Below are 21938 nucleotides of genomic sequence, written 5' to 3'. Positions count from 1 at the left end.
ATACTCACCTTTACTGGCTCCATCCCCGCCTCTTTGACCTGTCTGTCTCCTCTCCACCTATCTTCTCCTCTATCCATCTTCTATCCGCCTCCCCCTCTCTCCCTATTTATTTCAGAACCCCCTTCCCCTCCCCCATTTCTGAAGAAGGGTCTAGGCCCGAAACATCATCTTTCCTGCTCCTCTGATGCTGCTTGGCCTGCTGTGTTCATCCAGCTCTACACTTTGTTATCTCAGATTCTCCAGCATCTGCAGTTCCTACTGTCTCTGAAAACTGCTTGTCTGCTTGTGAAGAGTGCATTACATTGCATGTCTTTACATCTTGAATTTGTTGACTGAAGGATATTTTCTTCTTCAGGATGTGAGCTGAAGGCTGGTAACAAAGAATACAAGATGGAGGTGGAAGACGATGATTCTGAGCATCAGCTTTCTTTGAGGACGGTGAGTGCGTTTCATGCTTCTTTCACTTTTCTGACCTGTGGAAAGTGTGTGTAAAAATGTACCAAATGAATGCTGCTCAGAACCCACACACCTCTCCTAGCACGACAGCAGGGTTTTAATTGAGCTGAGGAAGGGTCGCTGGACCCGAAACATTAACTCTAATTTCTCTACACACGTGCTGCTAGACCTGCTGAGCTTTTCCAGCAACTTCTGTTTTTGTTTCAATTAAGGTCATAAGGTTTAAACGTGCTCGATGGGCAGATTTTTTTCCCAAACTTAGCAAATATTGACTGCAAATGAAGCAAATGACTAAGTCTGAATGTTGAAGATGAGTGTGAAGTGTACAAATAATACTGGAAATGTGCAGGTCATGAACGTTATGAGGTTTAACATTCTGAGCATTTACCTTTCATGATTGTGTGAATTGTATTGGTGTGTCGTGTATGTACGCTAGTTGATTTTGAAACGCTGGGGAATTCTGGCATGCTTGTCAAAACTTTAACTTTGAGGTTTTTTTTAATATTCAGCCCAGGAGTCCTATGTGTTCAATGCAACCACAGCTTTATATTAATGCTTGTCTTTTGTGATTTCTGATGTGACAGCGTCTTTAGCTTTATTTAATGGGTGTCCTCTGATTTGCCTTTTACAGGTTTGTCTTGGTGTTGGGGCAAGTGATGATTTGCATCTGGTCGAAGCAGAAGGCTTAAACTCTGAAGGCAAGAACACAAAGGTGACTTTGGCAGCTTTGAAGTTGTCGGTGCAGCCTACAGTGAGTATCCAGTTGTTGATCAAAAAGAATAATGCGTCGAAGTTAGATTGGGATCTCCAGGAGAGGGTTAGTCATGGTTACAATTTGAATTCTGTTTCCTACCAGGTTACTGAAAGAAACTGGGAATTGTTTATAAAAATTAATTGGTTGCCCTTAAAGAAAATTTGCATTTGTATGTCTGTCAGCTTTCACAACCTCACCATATCCCAATTTTTGTGGCTGGTATTTTGTGGATTGGTATTTTGTTTTTGTTGTTGTCGCTATAAAGTAGGAAATGTACTAGTTGAATTGTACTTGGCAGGATCCTTTGAACAGAACTGGGAGATCTTGCCAGACAGCATCCCAAAAATATTTTGTGCTCTTGTCGTTAGTGTCCTGGAAAACTGAACTGATTAAATATGTCTATCCCAGCCATTTGGGCGTCCTTGGATTTCAGTTACTTACTAGCTTAGGATGTGCTTAATGTGTTTCTGAGCTAGAGTAACACAGTCCTTGTTCATTCCATTTCTCACTCAACAGCCAGTTGCTACTGTTTGAACTTGTTGTTAACTGATATTGCCAGACATGCTGAGATTTTTGATTTTCAGATTTCTAGCTTCTGATATTTAGATGTGGCTCGTGTTGACATGCATTGGTTTTGTTACGATTGCTCCATTTATTACGGTGTTGCTGGTGTTTCTGTTCATGGACCATTTGGGCACAACATCGAGGGACCAGTTTTGTGTTGAAGTTTTGATCTAATTGCCCTTCAGTTTTCATATGCTGAGTTGCTAATAACAGATCAAAGTGTTTTGATATCTGTTGATGAGCTTCCTGTCCTGAAGGCCATCGCAGCAAATTATAGTGTAGATAACAAAATGTTTTTTTTAACAGCGTCGATTCTTCGAGCAACTTGAGTTGTATGTATGGCAAGTGTTTTATGTACATGGGTGGGTTTGCACAGCAAAAGCAATTTATTTTGTGGTAATTTTTAATTCTGTTTGACACAGGTTAGTTTGGGAGGATTTGAAATGGCACCACCTGTGACATTCAGGCTCAAATCTGGAGCGGGTCCTGTATACATCAGTGGCCAGCACCTCATCGGTAAGTGGGCATTAAATTTCCAAGAAAGTGTGGAGTATCACTGCCACCAAATTGTTGAAATTACACTTGGGTTTGAGGGGTTGAAAGTTAGTTAGCAGGTCTAGCGAACTTGTTGATGCAAGTCTGTGTTGTCAAGAAAGACTTCTCGGATTGGATTGCGTTGTCGGTTTCTGAGGCAGTTGGGAGCCTTTGAAAGGGAGATCAGAATGGCTTTAATCTTTTTATTCTTTTTTTAAGCATTGAACGATGATGATTTGGAGTCTGATGTTGAGGATGACAGCATGCTGGAGGACAAAACACCGAAACAAGCTGTAAAGCGACCAGCTGCTACAGCATCCAAAGTCATGCAGGTACGTGCCAGAGGCTTCACTAAAGCTGCGCTCGCTGTTCGACATGGCAAGATTGTCACATGGCCTCTTAATGTGTTTCTTATCTCAATTCCACCTTCTTATGTCACCACAGGTGCCTAGGGAAGTGCAATAAGCTGGTGCTTAACACCACCGATTTGTGTGTTTGTGCATTGTTTGATGGGTGTTTATGGACATTGACAATTTTTACACAAATTTTACGTGTCCGGGTCGAGAAATGTTTTCTTTCCTTGTCAATTATTTTCCACTTCCCTGCTTTCTCTTTCTCCCCAGTCCCTTGTGTTGTAGCTGCATCAAAAATTGCTACAATGATTTGATGCTAAAAGATTTCTCTTTTGTTCAGCTGAAGAAAATGAAAGTGGAAGATTTCGATGAAGATGACGAGTGAGTGTTAAGTCATGGTTTCTTATTGTGTTTTTTCGTAGGAAGTTTTGTAGTCCCTTTGTGCATGATCCCTCTTGTTCCTGAAATGGTCTGGCGGAAGCTACGATAAGAACCTAGTGGTAGAATATCAGTTTGGGAAGGAATCTGCAGTCCAGGCTCCAGAGTTCGAGTCTCTATGAATTTCGAAATTTATCTGCTGTAGTCTTTATTTTAAGCTGAATAAGTTGGTTTTGATCATAAGAACCTAAATGATATTAAAAACCCATGATATTAGAAGTTGTAGCTAAATGTCAATGATTCAAACCTAGAACAGGTTTGTGTGACAGTGAAGCTAACACATGGGAGATCTTCCGGGGTAAGAGATGTATACTGAATGAAAATGTGACTAGAGAGGTGACTATCTCACTGAAGAAAGTTTCTTTGTTCTAGCGAGGAGGAGGAGGATGATGACGAGGAAGGTGAAGATGAGAAAGCGGTCACCCCGGCAAAAAAGGTAACCATGGCAGTTACGTTGAAAGAGGCTAGAGACAGACCTTTGCAGACTTTACGCTCCCTGTAGGAGACGCTGTGACTGCATGCTGCAACTGCAGGATCCACTTGTGATACAGTCCCTGTAGTGTGTCCAGTGGCTCATAATTATCATTTGGGGTCTACACTCTGTCTACCTGCTTTCATGTAGCACGTATAACATTAAAATTAGTTGCAAGGTATTTTACAGGGGCAATGTTTGACAGGATTCCACCCTGGTCTGTAAAATGAGCCATTTGCAAGGATGATTAATGGTTTTCGAGAGACATGAGTGAAAAATTGTGGGAGAATTTCAGACTGGCGTCTTGCCTGTATTAGTGGTAAGAGGGCTGGTGAAATCCGAGAGTGCGTTAGAATTGTTGTCTTAATAAGACATCATATACTTGTATGTGATACCACTGTAGATGGTAGATAGTTTTTCCACTTCCTATCTTTCCAATTGTGTTGGCAGCCTCTTCAAAAAACTCTGCTCAAGGCAACACCTGGATTGAAAGGGACTCCCAACCAAAATGGCAAAACACCCACCAAATCCACACCAGCTATCAAGCAGTCCAAGGTTAGTGACCTTTTCCTGTATGTTTGAGTATTGCTTCTTCTATGTATCTTGTAAAGTGGAGATTTTTGGGCTTTGAGGAGGACTATGATTGCAAGCCTTAAGTAAGAAATGAGATGAAAGTCTTTGCATTTGCCTGCAGCACCAACACACTCATATTCTTCATTTTGATATGCATGTGCGCACACGCATACACCCATCTATAAGATTGCAGCAACTTGACAAGACTGCTTCAAAGAATTCTTCAAACAGAGGTAATGCATGGGGACACTGCAGTTTTTCCAAAATGCACAACATCCTGATTGGAAAATATATTCCTGAACTTCACCGTAACTGAGATTCTTGGAACTAATTAACAGCAATGTGCGAGTGTTCATACTGCACTGACTGCATGGGATAAGAAAAGCATCTTAGGACCACCTCTAGGGAATTTGAGGGTAACTAAGTGCTGTCTTTGTTTGTGACATCCAGATCCCATATATTAATGAAAAGAAAAATTTGCAGAATGAACTATTTGTGCTGTTAAATTAGTGTTGTGCCTAATGTCCCAGGATCACCTACATGTACATCTTTTGCCATCAAGATGTACAGTATTTGAATGAAGAGCAGGAACAGATTGTTCATCTCCTCAAACCTGCACCGCAACTCTGTAAGCTCATGGTTGATCTGACTGTGTCCACAACTTGACAAAAGACAAAACATTTAGTTCAAGTATGTTCTCTAGGTATTTCCACCCAGTCCTGATAATCTTCAACTCCTTTCTTATCAAGAATCTTATCTGCCCCGTTGTTATATAAAAAAAAAAATTCCATGACCTAACCTCATTCCTCTTTAGAAGAAAATTTCAAAGACAACTTCCAAAAAAACATAGTCTTCTTTCTGCCTTAAGTAAGGGATCCTTTATTTTTAAACATCTTCCAGCATCCATCCTGTTAAGTCCTGTCAGGATCTTGTATCTCTCAAAAAGATCACCACCACTTATTCTTCTGAATGCCAATGGATATAGTCTCAACCCTTTCTTATAAGGCAATCTCTCCATTGCAGGTATTAGTTGAGTAAACCTTTTCTGAACTGCTCTGAGATAAGGAGACTAAGACTGTATTCCAGATATGGTCTCAACCATCTGTTCTGCGGAAGGGTCACCGGTCCCGAAACGTTAACTCTGTTTTTTCCTTCACAGATACTGCCAGACCTGGTGAGCTTTTCCAGCAACTTTGTTTTTGTTCATGGTCTCAACAGCACTTTGTACAAACGTAGCAGAATATCTCTCCTTTTATGATCCATCCCTTTTGTAATAACGGAAAAGCTTCTATTTGTTTTCCTACTTGTTTGTTGGACCTGCATACTAACTTAATGTGATTCATGAACTGAGATCCCTTTAACACCTTCGAGCAGTCTTTCCATTTACATCATATGCTGCTTTTGTTCGTAGAATCCCTACAGTGTGGAAACAAGCCCTTCGGCCCAACAAGTCCACACCGACCCTTGAAGCATCCCAGCCAGACCCATCCCCCTATAACCCATCTAAGCTACACATCCCTGGACACTATGGGCAATTTAGTATGGCCAGTCAACCTAACCTGCACATCTTTGGACTGTGGGAGGAAACCGGAGCACCTGGAGGAAACCCACGCAGGCATGGGGAGAATGTGCAAACTCCACACGGACAGTCGGCCGAGGGTGGAATTGAACCTGGGTCCCCGGTGCTGTAAGGCAGCAGTGCTAACCACTGAGCCACCGTGCCGCCTCATTTGATTCTATGTCACCAGAGACTTGGTTGTATGTTCTGTCTAAAAGCAGTGCATTATATTCTTATGGCCAGGTTGCTGTGTGGAAGTTTATTAAAGCAAGCCAAGGGAAATTTCAGTGGTTCTTTTTCCAAATAGAAACAAATTGTCATTTCTAGAAATTGTCCCCACTATTGACAGTTAAATCAGATATCCAACAGCAATTCGCGTAACACCCCAAGTATCTCTCTCTGAGGTATCTTTAATTTTTAGTAAACTGTTGTACATTATAGCAGTTGTTCGATGTGCAGGGTCTAATTTGCAGATGAAAATATAGAAAAACACAATTAACTAAAAACAAAAATTTAATCCTTGTAATCCTTTTCAATTGTGAAGACAAAGAATTCTGTCACATCACATTTTCAATCTAGGACAGAAAGTCAATTTTCCACTTATACTCATTCAAAGCAATAGGTTCCAAAAACAGTACTTGGTAATTAAAAGATTACCATGAAATTCAAGCCCCGTACTTTTCTTATATCAGGTTATGAACTACATAAATCAGTTCAAGCAAGTGGCTTGTAGAATGACCCTTCCATAGCAGTATACAGCCCTAGAAACTATCATGCCCAACTACTAAAATCTTAACCCCAACCACACCGCGCCCCCCCAAAAAAAAGTCAACTAACAGTTGATTAAACACGTTCATGGTAAGAATTTTAATTAGCATTGCTCTTTGACTGTGAAACTGCCACCATTCTTTATCCTGAATGCAGACCAGGAATTCGGTAATGGACCTCATTAGCTGCGGGTCTCTGGAGTATTTGAGCCACTTGGTGCAATTTGTTTGCTGCGTAAAGTTGAGAAAGGGTGTATGGAGTAAGTGTTGTTCTTGGAACAGTGGAGTGCTCATAATTTGCTTTTCCCTCCAGACTCCAGAAGCCAGCAGTAAACCCAAAACCCCCAAAACCCCAAAGGCCCCACTGACCACAGAAGAAATCAAGACTAAGTTGAAGACCTCCTTGGAAAAAGTGAGTTTTTGGAAATTGCTGCAGTTTCTTTAACGTACACCAACTCAAGCACTGGCATTCATAGGTAGCTTTGAGTATGGAATCTGATTCTGTGTAACAGAAACTTTATAATGGAGAATAAGAAACCACGCAAGTGATCTATGTCAGTGTTCTTTGCTGCTTTCGAGGGTAAATGGCTCCTTTAAAGTTTTGTTTTACATTAACATAGAGCCAAATGACCATTCTTCATGATGCAGGAGTCTGTTAAGAGGGAGTGGCATTACGCTGAAGACTGATCCTGTCTTTCTTCCGTCTACACACTGGATATGTACTGGTTGGAAACATGCTGACTTCTGTCTTCGTTGTGACTGTCTGTGTTCAGCAAGAACTGAGATACTAGACCAAAACAAGATCTTTTAAAGGGTGGGGATCTTTCCATTGGTAGATTCAGCAACCAGCACAATCAAAAGAAAGGGAATTCTTGTGAATGCAACAGGTTATGATCAGGAATGTACTGCCCTGACACATCAGGCATTTTCAGGGTTATAGGAAAAGTGAACATTGTGGGGTAGCTCCTTCAGTGAGCTGAATAGTTTTCTGGAATATTGTGGTCAGTTAAGATGTAATGTTTCCAATTGCTGTCCTGTATCATTTTGGTTATTGAATGTAGGAATGGTGAGCTGTTGTTTGTATAGAAATTATAGACTTTGTATTGTGGGAATGCGAAACGTGACTTTGCATCTCTTTTCAGGGTGTTGGTCTGCCCAAACTGGAGTCAAAGTTTATAAACTACGTGAAAAATGGCTTCAGGGTGGAAGACCCAAAGGTGAGTGTTTGACTTCTGTACTGTTCATGAATTTTTTCAGTCCATGTTAACCTGGCAGTTTGCTGTATGTTTCTTGGCTGTTGTTGAGTTGACTTCTTAGCTTGTGAATACATTATAGAACAGCTGAGAGGGCATTTATCCCAGTTTCTGGAATTGCCTGTTGCTGCTCATAGTTTTATACCTGTGTGAAATCTGGCAATCATTCTTGACAAGATGGGATAGTGATACAGAAATGAAATACTATGGATAATGGAATTCTCTTGAATACATAAAATGCTGTAAATCTTCAGTTCAGGTAGTATCTTTAGAGTTAAAACATCACTGGCTGTAAATATTATCAGAAGTGATTTTTAAAAACGTATTGGTTTGAGGAAGTTGATGGAATTACCACGTAGCCACAGTAGGTCAGAGTATTGTACAGTATTGTTAGTGGCCACTAGTTTCAGTGCTTTGTAATCAAATTAACAAATGTTCTGCGTCTGTGTGTAAATAGTAAATGAGTCTTAATGGAAGGGGATGGAGACTGGTCTATCTATTCACAGAACATAGAACAGTACAGCACAGAAACAGGCCCTTTGACCCACCATGTCCGTGCTGATTGTAATGCCATTCTAAACTAATCCCATCTGCCTGTACATGATTCGTATCCCTTTATTCCCCCTGTTCATGTGTCTATCTCTTCTGCACCTTCTCTAAAGCTTCACATCATCCTTATAGAGTGGTGACCAGAACTGCCCACATTATTCTGAATGTGGCCTAACTAAAGTCTTAGGCAGCTAAGTAGCTGTGCAAATTAATAAAGCCATAGAAGTGAAGAGACTGGATTCACACAGGGATACAGTTCAAAATGTGAAGTTACAATAATCCTGTGTAAAACCGAGGTTCAGCTAGAGTGCATGTTTGGAGAAAGTGCAAAATGCATTTACTTCAGGAAGAGTAAATACCAGAGGTTTTAATTGTCAGGGAAGTTATAGCAGACTGGGCTGTTTTTCTCAAGAAAGGAAAAATTGCAGGTAGCCTGTTAGTCGTGTTTGACATTGGGATCCATAGGGCAGTGACAGATAAATCGTGAGGGAGAAAGGAATAGAAGACCTTGATGTGGAATTTCTGATGCTAGTGAAGGATATTAAACCCCAGCGTAGGCTAGTTAGGTTATATGGCTGTTCTTGTACTGTTATATTAACTCTTTTTGTTTTATAGATCATCAAAGAACTCTGGACATGGAGACAGACACTGGATGGAAAGTAGAATAACTAGCTGTAATGTCACAAACTTGCTGTGAACATCGTCCTATTTCATCTGTCATTGTAAATAAACCAGTTTGTTTTACAATTGTCTCATTGCACTAGAATGCTTTACACTGCATCATGTAAATCAGCAGGCACAGCAATACTGGATGAACATAAAGCTGGGTGGCAAGCTTTGAAGGAGGTTTTCAGTGGTTGCAGGGCTGAGGCAAAGATGAGTCTGCAACATTATGGAGGTGGAAATGGGTAGACTTTCTCATGTGGAAAAAATGAGGCTGTTTCATTGTCAGGCAATGCTAGAGAAAAAGATGGGTGTCAATGACTAGGGCATAGGAGCACTTCAACACTGTACTGAAATTCTCTGTGGGTGTTGATGGTAATCTTCAATCACATGCTGCATCAGCCACTGGAAACTCGGTTTCTGGCTACCCTAACATCCTTTTAGTAATTTTGACCTTTAGTAAAATCACCTAGAGGCTGCTGGGGAGAGAAGAAAAAAAAAAATCTTGATTGAGAGTGTCTTTGTAGCCAGTAGAGGCCTGCCTGGGATATTAAATCCTTTTTCCTCCTGACATTAGTAGCGATCTGTGCCTTGAAGATTATGTTTTGACGAGATTGAATTTTATGGGCCTATAGCTATGTCCTTTGATAAATCCTAAAGCAAAACTCAGCAAACAGCAGAAACATGGTGTAGCAAAAGTGTATTGCAACGGTTGAGAGTTGTGATTTGAAGCTCTGAGACAAATTGATTTGACCTTAGTCAAAAATGTTTGAACATTTCTGCTCAAGTTGTCATTTTCATGATTCACAAAATAAAGTTTCTGTATGGTCAAAATGGGCACTTGGTGTAAGGTGAGGATTGTTCCAGGTTATTCTGATTGCAGGAGTCATTTCAAATGTTTTTATGATTACATTTTAACAGTGATTTTGAAGTTGAGGACGGTGCCTCTGATAGACCATATGAAAAAACAGATTTAATGGTCTGTCATTTGGACCTTTTGTCAGTTTAAAACCCAGGTTACTTTAGTATCATATCCAACATGAATGCCTGACAAGATATAATGGCAGAGTCAGAAATTGTTAGCTTAAAGTAAAAATTAACCTGGCTGTGCGGAACATCAATACTGTTCCAGACCCTACAAAATGACTTGGGCCTCTCCTGCTCCCAACTGCAATGGTGTAATCATCTCCTTCGTCTCACTGTAACTGTAACCTTGGATTCTTAGCAGTTTTTGAACCAAGATATGTATCCTGCCCACAATCTATGTAACAGGTTCTGCTGTATTTGGACAGAGGACTCAAATCAGCAGGTGAACAAGGTTGGAGAGTTGGAATTTTCTTCAATGTCATCCAAAGTTGTGATGGGACCTTTCAGGCTGCCTTTGTCCATGCTCCATAACATTGCAGTAGCAACCCAAGTTAAAATTGGGGTTGAGGTCTCTTGGACTCCTGCTCCCCCAGATGGGTTCTACCAATCCACTTTACTTGGATCTTTGCAGGCCCTTTATTTTCGACATGGAAATAAATTCAACAGTTGATGTCAGATTAGGAGGGGGGAAAGAATTCCTTCAGTGTCTCTGGGTCAAAATCCTGGAACTCACTCCCTAATGGCATTGTGGATCTTCCTACAGGACTTAGACTGCAACAGTGCCAAGAGGCAGTTCATCACCACCTTACAGGCAACAAATGCTGGTCCAGCTAGCAAACGCCTCCATTCCATGAACCATGAAATAGAAATTAATTAATCGCCATGTATTTATGACCTTGATTTTGGTATGTTGGGCAAATGGAAACATTCTTCCCACATCTATCACTGAAGCTAGTTGAGACCATTAAACCTGCACTGGTTGTTCAAGTTATCTTTGTGTACTTTGTTGTGGTTGTTCCACCTTTATCTTTCATCAACTATTCAGTCCTTGCAAAGTTTGCTTTTGACCTTGTTTTGACTACTCTACCCAAATCTCTCTCTGCATGCCAACAGTTTCTTGGTGCTGTTTCTGGTTTTTTAAATCAGTGCCCTGTCATCTTTTAGTGCTTCAGTTCTGTCAACTTTTTGTGGTTTGAAACACACTTGTCTTTGGTTTTCTTTATTGCAAGAACAATTCCAACCATTTCAGTCTGTCCACGAAACTAATGCTGTATCTTTGAAACAAGTCAAATAAATTCCTGCTCTCACCAAAGCAGAATTAGATGCAATGCTCCGTGGTTCATTTGCTATTGAATTGCCCAGTGTGCAGTATTTCTGGCTTCTGTATTTGATTTTATCTGCCACATGTCTGTCTAGTTCTGCATCTCTGATGTTTGTTGTTATCCTTTAGTATTTAATACAATTGGCTTTCATCATTCATGAACATTGAAATTATGCCCAAGTCATAAATCACAAAAGGAGCAGTGATCCCACTCCCATTGTGTACAGTGCTCTATGCTTTCTGCCCCATGGACATTTCTGTAGCGCTCTAATCCTATGGGATTCAGTTTTGCAATCAAGCTTACATGATGCATTGTGGAACAATTAATCTAAATGCTCAAAAACCCCTTAATCACTTTGGTTTTTGTGAGGAAAGCCCCAAACTTTGCAGTTCATCCTTACCCCTAGCCTCCATTTGTGTTTATTGCTTCTACCATTTCACTGACAAATTGGGCAAGAGCTCAATAATTAAATAGTTGACTGATTCAAGAAATCACTGCACTACTTTTACACCTATTGGTTGTTGCATTTGTGTATCTTTGCTCCTTAATGAGCTTTGTAGAAAATCAGCATAACTTGAAGTAAATACACAAGATTAACCTGGAGGTAGCTTTTGGCTGCTGTTGGTTTTTTTTCAGAGGTGAGTCATCAATAGGGGTAATGGCAATTTGGGGCCAGATCCCGGAGCTGACTAATTCTTGGTCTTTTTTTTTTAGCTATAGCAGGATACTCATCACTAAGTCACAGATTGTAGGTTCAAATCCCACTCTAGCTGGTGAGCACGAGTGGAGATTGACTTGAGGTCATGTGTGAAGTAGTACAGGGGAAAGTCCAGTTATTGTGTTATGCTGGAGTGGCTGAATGGCCAACTCTTGATGGTGCAGAAGAGGAGAGGCAATAAATACTTAGAAACTGCAGGTAAGAAATACAAGATCACATGAGGAATAACTATTCAGCCCATTGGCAGCACTGAGTGTTGCTTGGCTAAGTGAGACTGCTTTGGGGTTGGGTGAAAACAGTTAATAAAGGTGTATGTGGTAATTAAACTTGATTTCAGGGCAAATTTTAAGTTTAAATTAGTTCTGTATTAACTAAAACTTTTCCATTGGAGCAAGTGGAACTTTAACCTGGGTCTCCTAGTCCAGGGGTAGGGACACAATAGCAGCATGACGAGCAACACTTCCGGATATAGTTTGTTACATTTCTGAAACAGGAATCTGCTGAGTCACTCTCAAGTGAACATGGTTAGCTGAACAACTAGTTTGATCCAGTTTAGAAGCATTGCTTTTGGGGCCAATGCAAAGCAGGCAATCTCAGTGCTGCTTACTGCCCTAAGAGTGTTGCTTGGCTAAACGAGAGTGCTTTGGAGTTGGGTGAAAATCAGGAGCTGGTGGAGACAAGGGAGTATGTGAAGCTGAAAGACTGAACGTGGTAGTCAGTCTCAGTACGAGCAGTTCATAAAGTGATAAATGGAATCAGCCAATTGGTAAGTGAGTGATACAAGGTATTTTTTCTTAGTTATTATGTCATGACAGGACACCTCAGACCCATGGTGTGTTCCTCTTGCACAGAGTGGGAAATAAAAGATGCTTCCAGTGTCCTTGTTGACAGCGTGTGCAAGAAGTATGTGTCCAACTGCTGCTACTGGCTGACCACTTTTTGGAGCTGTGAGCGGACTCACTGTGAAGCATCTTCAATGCTGAGAATGTTGTGGAGAGCACGTATAGTGAGCTGGTCACATTGCAGGTGAGGATTGCACAGGCAGAAACGGAATGGTGACCTAAAGACAAAGTAAAAGGCTCAGGATGGAAGTGCAGGAGACCCCTGTTGTCAATTCCTCTCAAACATATATCACTTTGCTTTCTCAGATATATCCAGCAGTAGCCAAGTTCATGGCATCACTGGTGGCTCTGCTGCACAGAAGGGGAGGAAAATGAGTGGCAGGGCTTTAGTGATAGGAGATTCAATAGCAAGGGGTACAGACAAATGCTTCTGTGGCTGCAGTTGTGAATCCAGGGTGGTATGTTTCCTCCCTGGTGCCAGGGTCAGGGATGTAACATCAGCTGCAGGACATTAAAGTGGGAGGGTGAACAGCCAGTGGTCAAGGTACACATTGTTAACCTATGCAGTTGGTGCCTTCGGGATTAGGATCTGAAAGCTGAATACAGGAAGTTAGGAGATAAAATAGAGGACCTCAAATGTAGTCTTTTTCAGGATTACTCCCAGTGTCACATGCTAGCGAGAGCAGGAATAAGAGGTCAAATCAGATGAATGTAGCTGGATAAATGTTATCACGGGAAGGGGGGTTAGATTCTTGAGGCATTGAGACGGTTTCTGGGGAAGGTGGGATCTCTACAAACCTGACAGGTTGCACTTGAACAGAGCTGGGACAAATCTCCTCATGGGGACATTTGCTAGTTCCATTGGAGAGGTTTTAAAATGTTATGGCAGAGGGATGGGAACCAAAGTGAAGGTTTAGATGAGTCAGATTCAGCTCGGGAAGAAGAAGGTAGAGCATTAGTTATGATATAGTCAGCGACACAAAGACAAAAGAAACAATTAAAATGCATTCAGCAAAGGAAATTGACAGGATTGAGCTGTTTATACTTCAATGCAAGGAGTATTACAAACAAAGCAGATGAAGTAAGGGGTCAGATAGACACATGGCAGCATGATGTCATTACTATGACGAACCTGGCTAAAGGGACAACACTGGCAGCTCTGGATATCGAATTTTCAGAGAGGATAGAGTGGGAGACAAAAAAAGGATGGGAATGGTAGGGTTATCGGCTAAAGAATTAATCACGGTTGTGAAAACAAATGAGGCTTTATGGTTGAGTTCAGAAATTCAAGAAAGGGCAGTCGCACTATTAGGAGTATACTACAGATCCCCAAATGGTCACAGGGAGATAGAAAAACATACATGTAGACAAATTTCAAACAATATAAGGGGTATTGAGGGTGAAACATTCATGTACTATGTCCAGGAATTTTTTTTAAAACAAGATGCATGACAAGCCCAATGAGAAGAGATGCAATTCTGGATTAAGTTTTGGGAAATGAAGATGGGCAAGTGGGTGACCGTATCGGAAATAGTGACCACAATTTGGTTGGATTTAGTATATTATGGAAAAGGACAGCATTCAGGAGTAAAAGTCTTTAACGGGGGAAGACAATTTTTACAAAACTGAAGTGATAGGCTGAGGTGCACTGGACAGAACAGTTAAAGAATAAATTTGTGGTAAACCAATGGAAGGCAATATCCAGCAGGATACAGTGGATGACAAAAAGGGGTGGGGTAGCAGTCTAGGTTGAAGCATTAATCACAGTTGTGAGAAGGGATGATATACTGAATGAGGCTTTATGGGTTGAGCTCAGAAATAAAAAGAGGGACAATCACACTGCCAAGAGTATACTACAGACCCCCAAAAGTCAGGGAAATAGAAGAACATACATGGAAACAAATTTCTGCATGTAGGAGGCAACAATAGTATGGGACTTTAATTATCCCAGTATCAACTGGGTTTCAAAGAACATAAGGGGCATTGAGGGTGAAAACATTCACGCACTATGACCAGGAACTTTCTTTAAACAATATGTGACCAGTCCAAAGAGAAGATGCAATTCTGGATTTAGTTCTGGGGAGTGAAGGTGGGCAAGTGTGCGAAATAACAGAGGTTGACCATATCAGGGATAGTGATCACAATTTGGTTAGATTTAGTATTACTATGGAAAAGTACAGATAAATCAGGAGTAAAAGTCTTTGAGTGTGGGAAGACAAATTTTATAAAATTAAGTGATTTGGCTGACGTGATTGGACAGGACTGCTAAAAAATAAATTTGTGGTAAACAGTGGGAGGCAAAGGAAACAAGACCCCCAAAATAAGAATGATACTGCCAAATCTAGACCCTCCATGGTTGTCTAGAAAAATACAAGGCAACATTAAACAGACAAAGCAAGCTTGTGATAGTCACAAAAAACTCAACACTGCAGATAGCCTCAGAGCAGAGAAAGTGAGGAATCAAGTTTAAAAAAAAGGGAAGTCAGAGAGGACATGAAAAAGATCAGCAATTAAGATAAAAGAAAACCCAAAGATGTTTTACCAGTATATAAAGAGCAAAAGAATAGTTACGGAAAAAGTGGGACCTGTTGTAGATGAGGAAGGGCACTTGTGTTAAGATGCCGAGAACATGGGAAGAAATTTAAATGATTTTTTGTCTCTGTATTCAAAAAGGAAAGGGGAGATTAGGGTAAAGTAATCCAAGAGGGGCAGTGTGAAATATTGGACAAAATAATCATAACGAGAGAGGAAGTGTTAGAGGAGTTGGAAATCTTGAAAGTCGCTAAGTCGTCAGGACAGGACGGATTGTTCCATTGGATGTTGAAAGACATCAGGGAGGAAATAGCAAATGCTCTGAGAATTATTTTCCAATCTTCACTAACACAGGTGAAGTGCAGGAGGACTAGAGGAGTACAAATGTGGTTCTGTTTTATAAAAAGGGTACAAAGGAAATGCCAAACAATTACAGATCAGTTAGTTTTACTTCGGTGGTGGGCAAATTGTTAGAATCAATCCTGAGGAACCAGATGAACTGTGACATAGAAAGGCATAGCTTTGTTAAGGGAAGCTCATGCCTTACAAGTCTGATTGAATTATTTGAGGAAGTGACAGGGAGGATTGATGAGGGTAGTGCAATGGATGTTGTATACTTGGATATTAGTAAAGCATTTGACAAAGTCCCACATGGTACACTGGTCAAAAGAGTAAAAGCCCAAAGGATAAAAGGTAGTGTGTCAAAGTAGTTCCAAAGTTGGCTTAGTAACAGGAAACAAAACGCATGGTCCATGGCTGCCCTTGTGAATTAAAAGCTATTTCAAGTGGTTTCCACAGGGCTCAGATTTGGGACCCCTGCTTTTTTAAAAATTTAGATCATAAAATCCCTACAGTGCGGAAACAGGCCCTTCGGCCCAACAAGTCCACACTGACCCTTGGAGCATCCCACCCAGACCCACCTCCCTATAACACACCTAAGCTACACATCCCTGAATACTACGGGCAATTTAGCATGGCCAATCCACCGAACCTGCACATCTTTGGACTGTGGGAGGAAACCGGAGCACCTGGAGGAAACCCACGTAGACATGGGAACAATGTGCAAACTCCACACAGACAGTCACCCGAGGGCGGAATCAAGCGCGGGTCTCTGGCGCTGTGAGGCAGTAGTGCTAACCACTAAGCCACCGTACCGCCCCAAACATGCATTAACAATTTGGACGTGAAAATAGAGGGCACGATTAGGAAATTTGCGGATGACAAATTGGCTGTGTAATGAAGAGTGTACAGGATAGCTGTAAGCTCCAAAACAATACAGATCAGTTGGTGGAGTGGGCGAGAAAGTGGCAGACGGAGTTCAACTCTAATAAGTGTGAGGTAATGCATTTAGTGAGGTCAAACAGGTAAAAGGGAATATACAATAAACAGGAATATCATGAGAGGGGTAGATGAAGTGAGCGATCTTGGTGTGCAAGTGCACAGGTCCCTAACGGTAACAGGACAGGTAAATCAGGTTGTAAAGAAGGCATGTGGAATGCCCTCATTCATTGACAGAGCTACAGAGTACAAAAGTAGGATTATAATAATGGAATTGTATAAGACATTGGTGAGGCTACAGCTGGAGTATTGTGTGCAGTTCTGGTCACTACATTACAAGAAGGGCACAACTGCTGTGGAGAGAGTGTAGAGAAAACTTACTAGAATGGTACCAGGGCTGGAGAATTGTAGGTATGAGGAGAAGTTCGGACTGTTTTCCTTGGACCAAAGGCAGCTGAGGGGTGACATGACTGAAGTATACAAAATAGTGAGGGATAGAATAGAGAAATTCCTTTGGCAGTGAGTTCAAAAACCAGGAGCCATAGACTCAAACTAAGTGGCAGACGGATTAGGGAGAATGTGAAGAAAAACATTTTTACACAGAGAGTCATGGGTGACTGGAATTCGCTGCCTGAATTGATGGTGGATTGAGACCCAAAACTCTTAAAAAGTACTTGGATCTGCACCTTAAATGCTGTACACTGTAGGGCTATGGGCTGTGTTCAGGAAGATGAGATTAGAAAGAGCGTCTGGGTGTCTTTGAGTTGGAATGGACAAAATGGGCTGAATGCCACCTTCTGCACTGTATAATTTCTATAGTTCTATGACGCTTGCTCTGTCATTCATTAAGATCATACCTAACTGAACACTTCAATGCCTGTAACCCACCCCATTCCCATAACCCTCTACACCACTGGTAATCGAATCTATCAATCTCTATCTTAAACAGACTCAAAGGCTAAGCCTTCACAGGCCTCTGTTACAGAATTCCAAAGGTTTACAACCCTTTAAGTTTACTTTACAACCCTTTACTCCTCATCTCGGACCTAAATGGCATCCCCTTTATTTATAAATAGTGTCCCCTGGTTTTAGATTCCACCATTAGGGAAACATTTATCTGTACCTATCCTGTCTATCCCTTTAAGTATTTTGTCATTCTTCAAATCACCTGTCATTCTTCGAAAGTCTGGAGAATACAGGCCCAGTTTACCGAATCTTCCTTCACTGGATGGTCCCACCATCCCAGGAACAAGTCTGAAGAAACTTTATTGCACTCCCTCTGTGAGCTCAGGAGATCAAAACTGCACACTGTACTCCAGGTGTGGTCTAACCAAACTTATACACAATTGAAGCAAAACTTCATTTCTACTGTACTCAAATCCTTTTGTGTTAAAGGCTAACATTCCACTAGCGTTCCTGACAGCTTGCTGCACCTGCATTTTAATCTTCAGTAACTTCATAGAATCATCATAGAATCCCTACGGTGTGGAAACAGACCTTCTCAAGGGCAACGAGGGATGTGCAATAAATGCTGTCCCAGCTTAAAAGACAAAAATAAAATAAAGAACTGTGGATGCTGGAAAGCTGAAATGAAAACAGAAATTGCTGGGAAACTCAGCAGCTCTGGCAGCATCTATGGAGAGAAAGCTGTGATAACATTTTGAGTCCATTAACCCTTGCCGAAGATTGGGGATAGGGGTTGTTAAGAGTATATAGTAGGTTGAGATGGAGCCAAGAGGGAGAGAAGGACAGGCAGAAAAAGAGATGGATAATGGTGAGTCAGGGAGAAAGAAAAGCTGATAATGGAGACCATAACTAGGTGAAAATGGGTTGGCGGTGTTGAAAAGAGCATGCGTGATGACCTTCTGCAGGGGGTGGAGCCTCAGATACATCCACCTTTCTCCTCAACCGAGGATTCCCCGCTACCGTAGTTCAGAGGGCCCTTGGCTGTGTTTGATCCACCTCCTACATTTCTGCCCTCACCCATTCCCTTCTGTCCCATGACAAACAGAAATTGCTGCAAAACTCATCAGGTTTAAACAACGATAGGATCTCCTTGGTCTTCACTTACCATCCCACCAGTCTCCACATTCAAAGGACGTAAGCCGCCACTTCTGTCACCTCCACCAGGATGCCACGACCAAACCCCTCCCCTCCCTTGTCAGCGTTCAGCAGGGTCATTCCCTCTGGGACACTCTGGTCAACTCCTCCTCCACTCCAAACATTTCCACACACCTTCCCATGCAATCGCAAAATGTGTCACACCTGCCCATTTACCTCCTCCTCTTTCCTCCCCCTCCAAGGCCCCTGACACACCTTCCAGATGAAGCAGTGACTTATCTGCACTTCACTCAATCTAGTCTACTGTATTCACTGCTGATAATGTGGGCTCCTCTAAACTGGGGAGATGAAGACACAGGCTGGGTGATTACTTTGTAGAACAGCGACACTTGGTCTGCAAAAATGATTCTGAGCTTCCTGTTGCCTTCTGCTTTTACACATTGCCATGTTCCCATGGCAACATTTTTGTCTTTGGCCTGCTGCAGAGCTCTAACAAGCCTTAGCTCAAGCTCGAAGACAACATCTCATTTTCCAATTAGGGATGCTGCAGCCTCTAGAATTCAACAGCAACCTATCCCCAACCTCGCTCCATCCCCAATTCCCAAACCCTTTTAAACCTTTCCCCATCTCTTCCCAATCACAATCTGTCCCTGTCCCCAAACCCTCCAACTCCCCCACAACTTCCACCCATCTCTTCTTCACTCCCAACCGCTCCCACCCTCTCCCCATCACTGCCCCATTCTCATCCCAACACAAACCTCTCCCCATTCCCAAACTCCTCAAATTCTCCCCGTGCCATCCCCATTCCCGGCCTCCTTCCCAACTCCTCCCCATTCCTTCCTGGCTCCCTACACAATGCCTCCCTTTTCCCAGCCAACTTCTCGACCCCTCGCCAGCCCTTCCCTTTCCCGGCCCACTTCCTGACCCCCTCACCGTCTCTTCCCCTTTCCTGGCCCCCTTCTTGACCTCTCACCATCCCGGTCCCCTTCCTGTCCCCTCCACTTGCCCGACCCCTCCCCATCCCTTCTCCTTTCCTATCCTCTACCCATCCTTCCCCTTCCCCATCCCTTCTCCTTTCCTATCACCCACCCATCCCTTCCCCATTCCCTCTCCTTCTCCATCCCTTCCCCTACTCCATCCCTTCCCCATCCCCATCCCTATCTCCTTCCCCATCCCTATCTCCTTCCCCATCCCCTCCTCCCCATCCCCAACACCTCCCCTCCTCCCCATCCCCTCCTCCCCATCCCCATCTCGATCCCTCCCCATCCCATCCCCTCCCCCATCCATATCCCCTTCCCCATCCCCCTTCCCATGCCTATTCCTTTCCCATCTGCTCCCCATCCCTTCCCCCATCCCCATCCCCAGCCCCTCCCCGTCCCCATCCCCTCCCCGTCCCCATCCCCTCCCCATCCCCATCCCTTACCCATCCCCATCTCCATCCCTTCCCCATCCCCTTCCCCATCTCTTCCCCATCCCCTCCCCATCCCCTTCCGCACACCTCCCTAACCCTTTCCCATCCCAAACCCGTCTCTCCCACATTCCCACTCCTCACCACTCCCTCCCCAACCGTTGCCATTCTGAACTCCGGATTCACCCTGTCCCATCCCCTCACCATCCCACCCTCGTCTTTCTCATTCCCAATCTCGTCTCCCTTCGAAAGTCCCCTCCTTCCCGCACCCTTGCTGCCCCGCCCCCCCGGGAATGGGCGTGGTTGATTGTATGGGCGGAGCTTGACTAAAGGTTCCGGTTTCGACCGTGGGGGCGTGACGTAATGAAAGTTCGTGACCTTTTGTTGGGCACGGCAAGGGAGAGGGCGGAGCTAATGGGGAATCGTTCTTAAGTGGGCGGTGTTACTGAAACCCCGCCCATTATAGAAGGCGGGGCATTGCATGGGCGTGGCTACTGATGGGAGCGTGGTACTGCGATGGACGTCAACAGTGAGGGGGCGGGTCCTGATGGAGAAGTGATCAGTCAGTGGACGGAAACAACCAAAGACTCGGGATCAGAGCAAGCTAATGTTTCCAGTCCAGATGACTCTTCATCAGAGCTGTAGCGAAGGGTCGGGGGAGGGAGGTGGGGGGTATGGGGATGGTGGGTGTAAAGTGCTGGTAGAGAAACAATGTTGATAGTTCAGATTGAATGATCGAAATGTGAGAAAGGCAGAACAATGGTGTGTCTAACTGCCCGAGTTGAAAGAGAAGACAGTCCCACTGGGGTGGTGGAAGAGGAGAGAGGACATGGTGACAGAGAGAAACAAAATGGAAGAAATGGGCGAATGTAAAAAGTAAAGCTAAAAGAAAGGGAAAAACACGGAAATTGGCTCACAATTTTAAGGTTTTGAACTCAATATTAAGTCCAGAAGGCTGTAATGTGCCTTGTCTGAAGATGAGATGTCGTTCCTCCAGTTTGTGCTGCGATTCATCGGAACACTGCAGTGTCCTGAGGATAGACAAGCGGGTATGCGGGCACTGTGCACAGACTGGAGGTGTTCGACAAAGCGGCCCCAGTCTGCAGTGGAGAGACTGGAGAAGTCCTTAATCCATTCCGACCACCAACACCACCCACTCTTCATAAGGCACCTTCCCATGTAACTGCACAAGGTGCAACACTTGCCCCTTCACCTACTACCTGCTCACCATCCAAGATCCTAAACAGTTTTTCCAGGTGAAGCAGCATTTCAACTGTATCTGCTACAATCTTGTGTATTATGTTGTGTAATGCCGCCTACTGTACATTGGAGAAACCAAATGCATACTGGGTGACTACTTTGCAGAATATTTCCAGTTTGTATGCAAACATGACCCCGACCTTCCCATGTCCTGTTTGCATGCATACTTTTCTGTCCTCAGCATGCTGTAGTGCTCCAGTGAATCAGTGCAAACCGGAGGAACAACATCTCATCTTCAGACTAGGCACTTTACAGCCTTCTGGGCTTAGTATTGAGTTCAACACCTTCAAATTGTGAACCAACTCCCATTTCTTCCGTTTTGTTTAGCTTTACTTGTTACATTCTCTGTCAACATGTCCTCTCTCGCCTCTGGCCACCCCAGTGGGACAGTTTTCTCTTTCAAGTTTGGCGGTTAGACACACCATTATTCTGCCATTCGCGCATTCCAATCACTTAATCTGAGCTATCAACATCTTTTCTCCACCAGCACTCTACACCCACAGCCCTCTCCCCACTGTTGCATAAATGCTGCCACCCTCCACACTTCACTTCAGCTCTGATGAAGAGTCATCTGGACTGGAAGCGTTAGCCTGCATCTCCCTCCTTGGATGCTGCCTGACCCGCTGTGATCTCCAGCACTTGGTTGTTCTCAGCGCAGGCTCCAGCATCTGTAGTAAGAGATAACACGGTGTAGAGCTGGATGAACACAGCAGGCC

The 21938-nt window shown here is 43.1% G+C and overlaps 2 protein-coding genes across 5 annotated transcripts in view; both read left to right on the top strand.

The window, feature by feature from the left end:
• Positions 1 to 9018, top strand: part of LOC109915134 (nucleophosmin-like) — a 28380-nt gene extending 19362 nt beyond the window's left edge. For all 4 annotated transcript variants that reach the window (XM_048604053.1, XM_048604051.1, XM_048604052.1 and 1 more), the window contains 10 exons: positions 356 to 438; positions 1088 to 1207; positions 2197 to 2290; positions 2528 to 2640; positions 3002 to 3042; positions 3472 to 3535; positions 4022 to 4126; positions 6783 to 6881; positions 7612 to 7686; positions 8887 to 9018. In XM_048604053.1, coding sequence (XP_048460010.1) covers positions 391 to 438; positions 1088 to 1207; positions 2197 to 2290; positions 2528 to 2640; positions 3002 to 3042; positions 3472 to 3535; positions 4022 to 4126; positions 6783 to 6881; positions 7612 to 7686; positions 8887 to 8934 — 807 coding nt within the window. In that variant the 5' untranslated portion in view covers positions 356 to 390 and the 3' untranslated portion in view covers positions 8935 to 9018. The remainder of the gene's footprint in view (positions 1 to 355; positions 439 to 1087; positions 1208 to 2196; positions 2291 to 2527; positions 2641 to 3001; positions 3043 to 3471; positions 3536 to 4021; positions 4127 to 6782; positions 6882 to 7611; positions 7687 to 8886) is intronic.
• Positions 9019 to 12368: 3350 nt separating this feature from the next.
• LOC109915133 (F-box/WD repeat-containing protein 11) overlaps positions 12369 to 21938 on the top strand; it is a 169937-nt gene continuing 160367 nt past the window's right edge. Inside the window, exon 1 of the mRNA XM_048604049.1 lies at positions 12369 to 12607. The gene's annotated coding sequence lies outside the window, so the exon portion shown is untranslated. The remainder of the gene's footprint in view (positions 12608 to 21938) is intronic.

This window comes from Rhincodon typus, chromosome 12 (assembly GCF_021869965.1).
Source record: "Rhincodon typus isolate 14 chromosome 12, sRhiTyp1.1, whole genome shotgun sequence".
NCBI lineage: Eukaryota > Metazoa > Chordata > Chondrichthyes > Orectolobiformes > Rhincodontidae > Rhincodon > Rhincodon typus.
This window is presented reverse-complemented; position numbering and strand designations above follow the sequence as displayed.